This window comes from Podarcis cretensis (assembly GCF_951804945.1).
Source record: "Podarcis cretensis genome assembly, chromosome: 10".
Classification (NCBI taxonomy): Eukaryota; Metazoa; Chordata; class Lepidosauria; order Squamata; family Lacertidae; genus Podarcis; species Podarcis cretensis.
Genome location: NC_137179.1, coordinates 16683907 through 16697373, shown reverse-complemented (window position 1 = coordinate 16697373; position 13467 = coordinate 16683907). Strand labels below are relative to the sequence as shown.

General features: G+C 46.7%; 1 protein-coding gene across 3 annotated transcripts in view; it reads right to left on the bottom strand.

Annotated features, from left to right (window-relative positions):
* Nucleotides 1-3070: 3070 nt before the first annotated feature.
* The window catches only part of EPS8 (EGFR pathway substrate 8, signaling adaptor), a 156050-nt gene continuing 145653 nt past the window's right edge, over nucleotides 3071-13467 (bottom strand). For all 3 annotated transcript variants that reach the window (XM_079992401.1, XM_079992403.1, XM_079992402.1), the window contains exons 18-21: nucleotides 10183-10396; nucleotides 7704-7884; nucleotides 6260-6389; nucleotides 3071-4693 (exon numbers count right to left, since the gene is read on the bottom strand). In XM_079992401.1, the coding sequence (XP_079848527.1) occupies nucleotides 4580-4693; nucleotides 6260-6389; nucleotides 7704-7884; nucleotides 10183-10396 (639 nt within the window). In that variant the 3' untranslated portion in view covers nucleotides 3071-4579. The remainder of the gene's footprint in view (nucleotides 4694-6259; nucleotides 6390-7703; nucleotides 7885-10182; nucleotides 10397-13467) is intronic.

The window sequence follows — 13467 nt, the reverse complement described above, 5'->3', positions numbered from 1 at the left end:
AAAATGATACTGGTGCTTGTATCTTCATAAAAGTGCCATGGGTACCATCACCAAAAAAATACTGGGTGCAGAAAAACCAAACATTATTGTGGTCTAGGGACCAACCCCATGGATCGTCACGGTAATGCAGGCTTGTCACACCAGATGGCCACAGAAACATGGTTTTGTGTTGCTTTGCAATCCTACGGAAGAGCATGGGGCGACACCTCAAACAATTGTCTTGATTTCTTTCAGTTGGGACTGTTCTGAGTTTTGCAGCAATGTGTGTATTAGAAAAGTATTTCTGTGTTAGGCTTAGCTTCTTTGAGGTTGTAGAGTTATAGAATCTGAACATGGGGCCAGAGCTGTATGAACATGAACGGCACAAATAACACTGATCGACGCAAAAACACCACCTAGATGGCTTGCTTCGTCTTTATTTTGTCATTGTGCAATTACTTGCAGAACCTTCTGTGTTGAACAGCAATGAGAGGAAAAGTGGTCTCTTTCTACAATAGCCTGTTCCCAACATTTTCTCTCTTTCTGTCAGAGTCATGCCACAACCATCTACAATGACTGGCAGGGGCTTTGCAGGATTTCAGGCAAGGATTCAGATTTTCCAGTCCTACTTGGGAGATGCTCAGGATTGGATCTGGGGCCTTGTTCAGGAAAAGCAGATGTTCTGTCCCTGACTTGTGGTTCCTCCTTCTTCAACTCTGCATTTCAGAGACACAGAATGCTGGAAACTGTCCTTGAGGAGGGAGAAAGACCTGGGGTCTTCCATTATTGAAAAACAACACCATATCTTTTAGGCTTTTAGCTAGAGTATTATAATTCAGTTGTCAGCCTATTGGAACGAAGAAAGCACACACTATTTACAAGAGCTGCTATGTTCTGGGAACAATCAGCAAAAGCACACAAACCTGCAAAATTTTTGTTGTTTGTTGTTTAGTCGTGTCCGACTCTTTGTGACCCCATGGACCAGAGCACACCAGGCGCTCCTGTCTTCCACTGCCTCCCGCAGTTTGGTCAGACTCATGTTCGTAGCTTCGAGAACACTATCCAACCATCTCATCCTCTGTCGTCCCCTTCTCCTTGTGCCCTCCATCTTTCCCAACATCAGGGTCTTTTCCAGGGAGTCTTCTCTTCTCATGAGGTGGCCAAAGTATTGGAGCCTCAGCTTCAGGATCTGTCCTTCCAGTGAGCACTCAGGGCTAATTTCCTTAAGAATGGATGCGTTTGATCTTCTTGCAGTCCATGGGACTCTCAAGAGTCTCCTCCAGCACCATAATTCAAAAGCATCAATTCTTCAGTGATCAGCCTGCAAAATACCCTTTGCAAAAAACAAAAAAACAAAAACAAACCCACCTTCCGAGTACATTACAAAAGAGACCTGCCATTAATGTATGATGGCTGGCTAATTTTGCCCCAAACTGCTCACGTGCTTTATCAAAATTATCAGTCCTTGTTTGGAGAACTGATGGTTTATGGGGGGGGGGGGAGGATAAAGAGCAGCGTAGCAAAGAGAGAAGAATGAGAGCTTTTGTGTGTGTGAGAGAGAGAGCACATGAGCATGGATGTGGGAAAAAACATGCACATGTGTTTGTTGGAGAAAAACATTAAGGTTTGTGCAAGGAGGGGAGCACCAGTCCTTTTCATGTGTTTTCCGCACAATGATGCTGCCCAAACTTTTTCAATTACTTATCCTCAGCTGCAACAATCCAATCACGAGACCAGTTTGGCGGTGGGGGTGTTCTTTTCAAGCCCCCACCTGTGCTAGGATGACTGTCTGTATTGTCGTGTCAAACAGTGCGCAACGTTGCATCGTTGGGAGGAGGCTGAGTGTGGAGCCCAGCACAGTGCAGCTTCCTCTCTCATGCTCAGGAGGAGCCAACCATTCAAATCCGGACTCAGTCTCAAAGTTTGAGTGGTGGTCTTTGGTCACTCACCAACTTGCTGGCTCACATAGTCATTGGGTGAATAAAATGGGGGGGGGAATACATCACGCAAGCTGCCTGAAGCTCCTTGTTGGAAAGGCGAGACAGAAATGCAGCAAATTAAATAAAAATCCAGAGTTCCAATCTGCCAAACCTGCTCTGCAGAGAATTTAGCTAAATGATAAATCCCGGTTTTCATACTGGTGTTTCTCCTTGAAGAGCCAATTCAAGCAATTACCGTATTTTTCGCTATATAAGACGCACTTTCCCCCTCCTAAAAAGTAAGGGGAAATGTGTGTGCGTCCTATGGAGCGAATGCAGGCTCCATGGCTTCAGTGAAAGCAACGCAAAGCCTCCGGAGCGCAGTGGGAGCTCCCGGAAGCTTCGCATTGCTTTTGCTGAAGCCAGGAGAGCAAGAGGGGTCGGTGCGCACCGATCCCTCTTGCTCTCCTGGTTTCGCTTCGCTGGAGAGGCGCTGCACAGCTTTCCCTCTCTGCGCAGCGCCCCTTCAGCGAAGCGGGAGGAGAAATGGAAGGGGCTCCGTTTCTCCTACCGTTTCGCTGAAGGGGCGCTGCGCAGAGAGGGATAGAATATTTTTTTTCTTGTTCCCCCCCTCTAAAACTAGGTGCGTCTTATGGTCGGGTGCGTCCTATAGAGCGAAAAATATGGTAAATTGTCATGTAGATGAGTTCTCCTAGGGACCATATAATGTTGGAATGCAGGTGGACGATCGCATTTAAATGTTTCATCTCAAAAGATCCTTGAAGATGGAAAGCTAGTATGAGAGGGGGCCTACAGTAGAAATGTGCACAGCCAGAGGTGGCACAACCAGTTTGGCCACGCTGGGCGCTGCACTGCAGGGGACACCACAACTGAGCATGAGAGGCAACGGCAGGGGGAATTTAATCATCACACGTGGTGCCACTGAAATTTGAGAGTCTGAAGTCCACCACTGCCTAACAAGCCAGGGAAATGCTTCAAAACTGCCCCCACACCCTCCCTCCCTCTGAAATCCAGGTGCTATAACTTGGGACTATACCACAGCTGGTTTCTAAATGTCTGAATCCATTCTTTTGGGACAAAAGGGGGGCGGAATGTTAACCTTTCACCATTTGTTTCCACCCTCCCTTTATCACGACAGAGAATGCAAAGCATTTTACATACATCAAATAGTGTTTATTGCAGACTTTCAGCTGAGTCATATGAAAAAGGCACCATGAAAATTAATAAAACTAGATGATTAATTTCTTCTAAATGACACGATGGGTTTCTTTTCGTAATGCCTTTATATACAGGTGACAGAATAGAACATTTTGCACTGGGGAAACTGAGGTGGAGGGAAGAAGTCGTCATAGTACCATAAACAACATTTACTGGAATATTTAACTCGGATTGGCCATGTTTCAAAAGATTTCAGTTGGAAATTAATACTTTGTTCTCTCTCGCAATCGCCTTTCACCCCACCCCCCAGAAAACCTGGGTTTCCCTTTCAACGGGTGAAGTTAACACGATGCCCTTCAGAAATAATACTGTGAATGACCACACAGAGACCTTCGAAAGGTCCAACTGCCCCGCCCTGAACCTTTTAAAAAACTGAGACTTCTGTTCTCATTTCCTTTGTGCCTTTATTGGTTTTCTTGTGCTCATCCCCACTGGAACAGCCGTAAAATTGGAATCCAGATCAAGTTACCTCTGCTATCGCTATCTCCGTTAAGAAACCATCTTGTGAATTTGTTGGAAGAGTGGCCATAGTCTGTATGGAAGATTCGAGCCATCGGCATCTCAGGTGCTGAGAAATGAGATGTGGAGAGAAAGAGCCCATGGCTATAGATGACAGTGACAGGACAAGCGAAATGGTGCACTCCCGATGCCATGAAGTCCCACTGATTCCAGCAGCAAAGAGCCAAAAGCTCACATACGTTTAACTCTTTTGTTGACATCAATGGGTCTTAAAAGGAAATTCTCCCTGGCTAGATCATGTGCCTTTGGATTCACACTGGCTCACAGATTTCAACATGTTTTGTTGCAGAGATTGGGAGCTAGTGGCCTTCTGGACATGGCTGGCCTATCGCTGCCATCAGCTCTGACCATTGGACAGACTGGCCAGAGCTGATAGAAGCTGGAGTCGTACAACAACAGTCCCACAGATTTTCCTTGTCTGTTTTAATCAGGTGGCTCAGTGGCCGTCTTTGCCCTGCAAATAGCGGTGTGATTTTGCTTGCCTGCTTTGAAGAAGAAGAAGGGGGAAGATCAGAAAAGCATGAAATGATTGGCTTCATCTAGCCAGCCTTGGGAGCGCTGGTTCATTTTCCATTAAATGTGCTTTTTGAGTAAGGGAGAAGGGGAACACCAGTTGCCCCACTGACCTCCCAGCTGCATGCTTTCTTCATGGTAGTCTTCATCAACCTGGTGCCATCCAGATGTTTTGGACGACAACTCCCATCAGCCCCACTTGAGTTGTCGTCCAAAACATCTGGAGAACACCAGGTTGATGAAGGCTGGTTTATGGCATCAAGTTGTGTCTACATAAATAGTCGTCATCAATCAGACATTTCCTCTTCATGGCTTCCTAAAACAAAGCATGATGGAACAATGCCCAGAATAATGGGAGCTCTTCCTTCTTTTTTTGAGCAAGTACAAACAAAAATGGACAGAGAATGCATTTAGTGGCTGCTGCTCTCGTCGAAAGACTCTACTCCCGAGTCCGTGGCAGCAGCACTGAGTTTCTCTTGCCGTCTTCTCATAATCTCTTGTAATTCTGTACTTCCACTGGTAGCCTTTGAAATCAGAAAAGGGGGGGAGAGATTCAAAACAAGCCTATTTTTTCACAAGAGCCAAGATTTGACTCAGTTATGAAATGCATTTATTAAATCCATTTATTTAACAGGGGTAGGAGTGGAGGAAGGTTTCTGATTCAGCAAAACATGTCGAGGAGACCCAAAGCCGAGAATAAGAATATAAGAGAAGCCTGTTAGGTTAGGTTACAGCAATAGGTATCTAGAAACATTTCTGCTTCTGAGCGTAGAACAACATAGCTAGTAGCCACTGATAGCCTTGTCCTCCAAAGCATGAGACGCTCAATCACAGGGTCGTGGGTTTGAACCCCACATTGGGAAAAAGATTCCTGCGTTGCAGGGGGTTGGGCTAGATGACCCTTGGTGACCAACAGTGCCTCCTGTGGGAGTGAGTTCCATAGTTTCCCAATGAGCTGTGTGAAGAAGCACTTTCTTTTATCTGCGCTGAGTCTTCCAACCTTCAACTTCATTGGAGGTCCGTGAGTTCCAGTGTTATGAGAGAGGGAGCAGCCATTCAGTGCAGCTGCTACTGGATTGTACTACTTCAGGTGGAAGGTCAGAGATTGCATGTTCAAACTTGCCTCCTGCTTCCTAAACCAACTCCCCACACATTGGAAAGTGGGCTTGCTATTCGAGAAAGGTGGACAGAGTCATTTTGTACAACACTGCCATTTTCTATGTGTAGCGCAGGCCTGGGGAACTGGACCCAGCCAAAGGGTTGGATTCCAAACAGGCCACTTTGACAGGTCGTATGATGCCAGGTGATTCAAAATTCTAGCCATGGGAGCAGCCACAGGCTTTCCCCCAACCTTAGCGCTGTGACTCCACAGAGTTAAGATCAGAGATAAGACCCTGCTTGCTATTTGATACAAAAAAGGCAGCAGCAGAGGCTTATCCCTGATGTTAGCACCACCTCTGCTGCCACCTATGAGTCTCCTAGAGCAAGCAGAGGCTTTCCCCAGATCTTAGCGCTGTGATCCCACAGCGCTAAGCTCAGAGATAAGTCTCATTTGCTTGCTATTTGATACTAAAAAGGCTTATCCCTGATGTTAGCACTGCCTCTGCTGCTAACTATGACTATCCTAGAGCAAGCAGAAGCATATCTCTGATCTTAGTGCTGTGGTGTGTTTGCTTATTTTAAGAGGGTGGGGGAGCATTGCAGCATGCAGATTGAAGTGCTATGATCCAGCAAGAGCTGCACTGTGAGATTCTGTTGACGGTACAGCTAAGTTCTCAGTTAAACTGTTGAGATGCTGAAGGCAGTCTTCTGCCGCAGTGCCTTTTTGGGAGGAAGTGGTAAATCAAAGGCCATCTAGTCCAAACTCCTGCTGAAACCCCAACTCAGCATTTAAATGACACCCATCTTAATGTTCATTCCACTTTTGTCATTACCCTGAGTGGAAGGGCTCAGAGCTCAACGCATGCAGTGTGTTGGTCATTCAATCCTTGGTGCATCCAGATAGCCAGGCCTAACACCTAAGAGTACGGATGGGGAACTAGGATGGCAAAAGCTGATGGATTTGGTGGAGAAACCGACTCGGCACGTACCTCCAGTGCAGCTTTCTGAACAGTAATTTGGCTGTAGACTCGAGCTCCTTCGGGGCACACAGTCCTTAGCTCGTCTTTGTTGAGGGAGAACAGCTGAGCGCCAGTCAAAACCCCAAGGCTGTTGACAGTTCTGTAGGATGAGCAGCAACAGATTAGCACAGTGAAGCTATATATATATATAAAAAAATATAAAAACAAACAAGAAAATGCAAAATGTGATACTCGGGTAAAGGAAAGAAATTGCTCACTCACAACACGCAACCAGAAATCGCTGAGGCCTTCCCCCCCCAACCAACCAAAGTAGGCTCCTAAAAGCCTAAACTCAAAACCAAACATATTTGTTTGGTCCCAAGATGAACTCAGAAGGGAAGAGAATCAAGCATCATCTTTTAATTTGATCCTGCTTTTGTGAAGTATGCCAGCAATTTGGAGGAGTTTATTCAGAAGGGAACCAAACCACAGGTCCACCTACTGTAGGATCAGTAATGGCAGTGGATTTCAAGCAGGGGTTTTTTTTTCCAGGCAGGGGATGCCAACCTCATCCTAAGTATTGTGGGCCCAATTTTATGGAACTCCATTCCGGCTGAGATCAGACAGGCCACTTTCCCTATTGAACTTCCAGAACCTGCCTATCTATCTGTTACATTGATATACCTCCTTTATTTTCCAAGGATCTCAAGGTGGTGGTTCATGGTTCTCCTCCTCACCTTTTCGTTTCACCTTCCCAACAACCCTGTGAGGTAGGTTAGGCTAAGAGATCGTGACTGGCCTAAGGTGAGCTTCATGGCCAAGAGGGGATGCAAATTCTGTTCTCCCAGGTCCAAGTCCAGTTTTATCTCTTTCTCAGCATTCAGTTGGGACGCGGGTGGCGTTGTGGGTTAAACCACAGAGCCTAGAACTTGCCAATCAGAAGGTCGGTGGTTCGAATCCCTGCGACGGGGTGAGCTCCTATTGCTCGGTCCCTGCTCCTGCCAACCTAGCAGTTTGAAAGCACATCAAAGTGCAAGTAGATAAATAGGTACCACTCCGGCGGGAAGGTAAACGGCATTTCCGTGCGCTGCTGTGGTTCGCCAGAAGTGGCTTAGTCATGCTGGCCACATGACCCCGAAGCTGTACACCGGCTCCCTCGGCCAATAAAGCAAGATGAGCGCCACAACCCCAGAGTCGGCCACGACTGGCCCTAATGGTCAGGGGTCCTTTACCTTACAGCATTCAGTTACTTGCACATGGCTTAGAGACTACTGCACTTAAGCCATACTGCCGACTCTTAAAATAAATAAACAAACCTGGGACCTTCTGCAAGCAAAGAAGATGATCTGCCACTGAGCTTAATCCAGCTCTTTCGGACAGGATGGTGTTGAGGACAATGCAGCACCTCAGGTGGTCTACTTGCCTCTTAACTCTGATCAACTCTTATCAGAAAATGCTGCTCCTTGAAACTCACACTGGGTTGAAACCTTTCGCCTGTAACCAGCTTTTCACATCTTCAGGAGAGGAATCGTAGCTGATGTTGATGGCTGGGGCGTTGGATCGTGGCACATGGAACTTCTTTTGAGCAGCGCTTCGGCCAATGGTGAGCCGGTGGATGAGCTCATCCTGGACTTCCTCCATCTGAGATTTCCGTCCTTCAAAAAAAAGAAGGAGAAGGAAGAAGAGAAAATTGACTGTTTAAAATATGTATTTGAAGAAGCGACTCAAAGGGAAACTGATTCCTGCCATCCACTTTGATTGCTTTTACTGCAGTGCAATCCTATGCAAGTTTACTCAGAAGTAAATGCTGTGGGGTTTACTCCTCAGTAAATGTGCATAGAATTGAGGCCCTATACCATTTTCTTGTCAAATGGTATAGCTATTATCCGATTTTTTTCTGTTTAATCCAGAATTAATTCAAAAACATAATCAACTTTGCAGAATTCTGTTCCCCCCACATTTAACAGGATTTGTGGTGAACTCCACTGCACACTTAGAGAGTGATCTAACCAAACTTAAGCACTTTTAAGCCTGATTGCATTCAATGAGAGAGCTAAGGATGTTCATTTCCCCCATTAAAATCAATGGGACTTAGGAGTTCTTTATGTTGATTGGTTCCTTAGTATTTAGGGCCATATATGTTTAATATATAGGGATGCAGGTGGCGCTGTGGTTTAAACCACAGAGCCCAGGACTTGCTGATCAGAAGGTCGGCGGTTCGAATCCCTGTGACGAGGTGAGCTCCCATTGCTCGGTCCCTACTCCTGCCAACCTAGCAGTTCGAAAGCACGTCAAAGTGCAAGTAGATAAATAGGTATCGCTCCGGTGGGAAGGTAAACGGCGCTTCCCTGTGCTGCTCTGGTTTGCCAGAAGCGGCTTAGTCATGCTGGCCACATGACATGGAAGCTGTACGCCAGCTCCCTCGGCCAATAAAGCGAGATGAGCGTCCCAACCCCAGAGTCAGTCACGACTGGACCTAATGGTCAGGGGTCTCTTTACATTTATGTTTAATAAACAAGAATGTACTAGGATGGTTCTATATATCACACCAACAGCACTGGCTGTTCGAGATTAGCAGGGCAGTTCTGTAGGCACCAAAAAACAGTCCATCACTAGGGTTTTTGGCTACTGCAGCATTCTCCTCCTTAGCTCCTGTCTCCCACACTGGCTATTTCAAGAGCAATGGGGAATCACTGCTTTGAATTCTGCCAGCCAAGAAGACTTGGCTGTGCTTCTTCCTTCCCATCCTGTAAAATTAGCACGTGCCGCACATAGCAAAGGAAGCACAATGAAAAGCTGGCACAGCCCTCCAGGGATCGGAGCGCCAGCCTTGCAATAGCTGACTGTTCACTGGTCAAGGCTGCGGCTACTTCTGCACCAAAACTTAACCCAAGCGATTCTGCGAGTAGAATAAATTGTGAAAATTAAACATGTCTGCATTAGTCAAGTCTGCTTTCCACAGCCATGTTTTCCAAAGCACCCGGAATTGTTGGGATAGGGGAACGGCAAAAGTCTGTGCATGGAGACTGAAGGCAGATGGGCTGAAGAGGAGGATAGAAGAAGCCCATTTCCTGCCTAGAGGATACCCTGTACAGTCTGCCTCCCTAAGAGCTAGAAACTTGGCTTTCAGAAACCCCCAAGAACCTTTGGTTCTCAACACCACTTCCGATGTCAAATTTTATGGATGACAAGTTCTGTTGAGTGGAGTATTCAGAACCTATTTTCCCCAAGTGACAGGCTGGTTTCGAACACTAGCCATACTCAGAGCAGAACCAAGGAAATAAATGAATTTCGGCAAGTTAAGCCCATTGACCTAAATGGTACTAGCGTATTTTTAGCTCTATAGGATGCACCCGACCATAGGACGCACCTTGTTTTAGAGGGGGAGAACAAGAAAAAAAATTCTCCCCCTCTTTGCGCAGCGCCCCTTCAGCAAAGCAGCAGGAGAAACGGAGCCCCTTCCATTTCTTCTCCTGCTTCGCTGAAGGGGCTCTGCACAGCTCTCCCTCTCCCACATTGCCTTCACCTTCAGTGAAGGCAACCCGAAGCCTCTGGAGTGCAGCAGGAGTTCCCGCTGTGCTCCGGAGGCTTCGGGTTCCTTTTGGCTGAAAGGAGCAGCCTTCCCGCTGCTCCCCGAGCTTGTGGGGCTGGCGGTGGAGGGAAGCCCGGCTTTCCCCCACCGCCGGCTTTTCCCCCACCCCAAAGAGCAGATCGGGGAGCAGCGAAAAGAGCAGCCCAGGTTCTCCCCCCCCCCCCCAGCCCCAGGGACCACACATTCGCTCCATAAGATGCACAGACATTTCCCCTTAGATTTTAAAAGGAAAAAAAGTGTGTCTTATGTAGCGAAAAATACGCTATTTGCAGTATGACTTAATTGGATATAAGCAGCTTAATTGCATCATTTGACACACATGATTTTTCTGGCACACAGAATGAGAGAGAGAGAGACTCACGATCTATAGGGGGCGGCTTCTGCCTCTGTCCGTCTCTCCCGCCTTCACTTGAGGTGCTGCTTTGGCGGCTGATGGCTCCGGGCACCTTTGGCACAGGAACTGGGATGGGCGCTGGCATGCTTGGTGGGAGAGGGACAGGAAGTGGCGTCTGGGGCGGTGAAGGGACAACAGGAGCAGGGTCAGGCTGCTTCGGAACAAAGTCTGTCCTTTGCTTCTACAAATGCACACACACAAAAAGAGGATACATTTTTCATAGCTGTGGGGGAAATCCAAGTTGTTGGGGTTTTGTTTTGTTTTGCAGAATATATGCGTTAACTAAACCTCTGCAAGAGTGAACAATTGTTTGCTTATTTTCCACGTGTCAAACCTGAGCAACACGAGAGAGGCATTGCAGGTAAAGCACATCCATGCATTGCAGGAAGAGGAAAATAGAGAGTGAAACCTAAGTCAGTAGATGATCACCATCTCTTGGTCTTCTTTTTAAAAAATAGTTTTTAATGCATCTGTCTGTCTGTCTGTCTGTCTGTCTGTCTGTCTGTCTGTCTACCTATCACCATAGTGTGGGTGTGCATCAGCTCAAGGTTTACTGTTGCAGGTTTACTCTTCCTTCTAACTGCAGAGCCTGCATGCCTGGGGACAATGTGAATTGGTCCACAGTGTTCTTACTTCTGGAGAGAGCAGGCGAGAATGCACTCCCAAAAGGCTAGTTCACACTGCGAACACCTTTACAGTCCCAGCCTGCTAAGTAGGCTACAGACTTTCAAGAGGCCTGACTGCGTAATGTTTTCAAAAGGCTCTATAGTTTTTCGAGAGCTCTTAACAGCAGAGGAAACCACAGTGGAGATGGCAACGCTGGGGCATATTTTTTTTTGTCCTCCTGGGAAGCTACATGGGATCTGAAAAAACGGAGAGTGGGAAGTATTGTGCAGAAGAGAGAGTCTTGCTAAATAGCCACCAAATATAGTAAGGCTCAAGCACTGTGCAAAAATAAGAGATTTAAGGACCCTATTGGATCCTTTAATCTGTCTCCTTAATCATGCAGAATTGTGTCATGTCAATGCGCAGGAATATAGGTACACACCTATGGCCTTTCCACAAACACAGCAGGAGTCACCTACATAGGTCTTAAAAGGTAAAGGTAAAGGTACCCCTGTCCGTACGGGCCAGTCTTGACAGACTCTGGGGTTGTGCGCCCATCTCACTTAAGAGGCCAGGGGCCAGCGCTGTCCGGAGACACTTCCGGGTCACGTGGCCAGCGTGACATCGCTGCTCTGGCGAGCCAGAGCCGCACACGGAAACGCCGTTTACCTTCCCGCTGGTAAGCGGTCCCTATTTATCTACTTGCACCCGGAGGTGCTTTCGAACTGCTAGGTTGGCAGGCGCTGGGACCGAGCAGCGGGAACGCACCCCGCCGCAGGGATTCGAACCGCCGACCTTTCGATCAGCAAGCCCTAGGCGCTGAGGCTTTAACCCACAGCGCCACCTGCGTCCCTTAGGTCCCATAGGTCTTACAGATGCATAAAATCAGAGTTGGAAGAGACACTAAGTCCAACCTGAATATGCAGCTCTCCCATAGGGTGTTATCAGCACCATGATCTAACCAACTGAGCTTTCCTTAGGTATCAAAATTAACACACACACACACACACACACACACACAGAGAGAGAGAGAGAGAGAGAGAGAGAGAGAGAGGTGTATGTGTGTGTTTCTTTTAGTTCCCACAAATGTTTGATGGCTAATCTAAAGTGAAAAGCCCATGCAAAATATATTCCTCATGAAGTATTTGTGAATAATAATAATAATAATATACCATTCTGAAGCAGAGCATGTTTTCTCCAGACAATCTATGAGCTGTAAACCCAAGATCAAACCTTAGTTACAGCTTGTGGTGCATCTGGAGAGAGACAAACCATGACATGCAAAGCCAGCTAAACCGTGGCTTAGCTCATGGCAGAAGAACTGGGGGTAGAACGTAGATGCAGTGATTTCCTTTCCAGAACCGTGAGCTTTCTTGCTAAGCTACAGTTTTGCTTAGCATTCCATCTGCGCCAGCTCAGTAATAAGGAAGACAGACCAAGTTTTCTGACCCTGCATAGGGCAGCTTCAGATGTTAAGCCTCGCTTGAGACTCCCTAAGGCTGGAAGTTGGAAATTTGTTAGAGGAAACAGTAGTGAGGTGGGAGAGAAGGCTTTTGAAGAGCGCGGCAGATCTTACGGACAGTTCCCAAAAAGCTTTTAACAAGACACACTGCTTCATCCATTTTATATGAGAACAATTTGAATTACCTCAGAGAGTTCTCCCAGTAATTGCTACAAGAAAAATGAAGTAAACCAAAGCAAATTAGACAAGTTGGAACAATGTTGAAACGTCAACCACAGAATCAGCAGCCTTCCAGCAATTTAAGTAGCATTCATTGACTCTTGATGGCAGCAATTACTTGCCAATTTTTGAATTCCTATTAGAATTCCCACCATCACCAGCTGGGACAACAATGTGCAGTCACAAAGCAAAGCAAACCATGGCTTGTGTTATATTAGCTCAGGATTGCATTACGGGTGTGTTATAGTATACTAAAATATAATACAGTGGTTTAGACTGCATTACCTATCTGCCTCCTGGGATAATAACAACTCCTGGGACAATAGACTGTATCATGTGGTAATGCAATGCTTTTTCCAAGTCATGCGCTTTTTAAATGGGCAATATGTTCTCAGAGATACTGATATGTACTGGGCCCCCACAAAGCCAATGGGCAAAGTTGAAGCCCTTTGTTGCGGTCACCCACAATCTCCATCACAAGATGGCACCTACGCTGATATGAGCCATGAGGACCAGAAACTTGTTAAAAATAGAAATATTAGATTTTAAATAAAAATCCCTCAAGTTGCCTGTGGGGATGTGTAACTCAGGAATTGAATGGATACAACTATTGGGGGTCAGTGTTAGCCAGGGAGTTCCGTGGACCATGATGTGAAGGCAGGGGACAGGAAGAGACATATAGAGGACTATGCTACCACTCAGTGGATTTGTAACTGGCTGGCTGACCGAACCCAAAGGGTGCTCATCAATGGTTCCTCTTCATCCTGGAGAAGAGTGACTAGTGGGGTGCCACAGGGTTCTGTCTTGGGCCCAGTCTTATTCAACATCTTTATCAACGACTTGGATGATGGACTTAAGAGCATCCTGATCAAATTTGCAGATGACACCAAACTGGGAGGAGTGGCTAACACCCCAGAGGACAGGATCACACTTCAAAACGACCTTGACAGATTAGAGAACTGGGC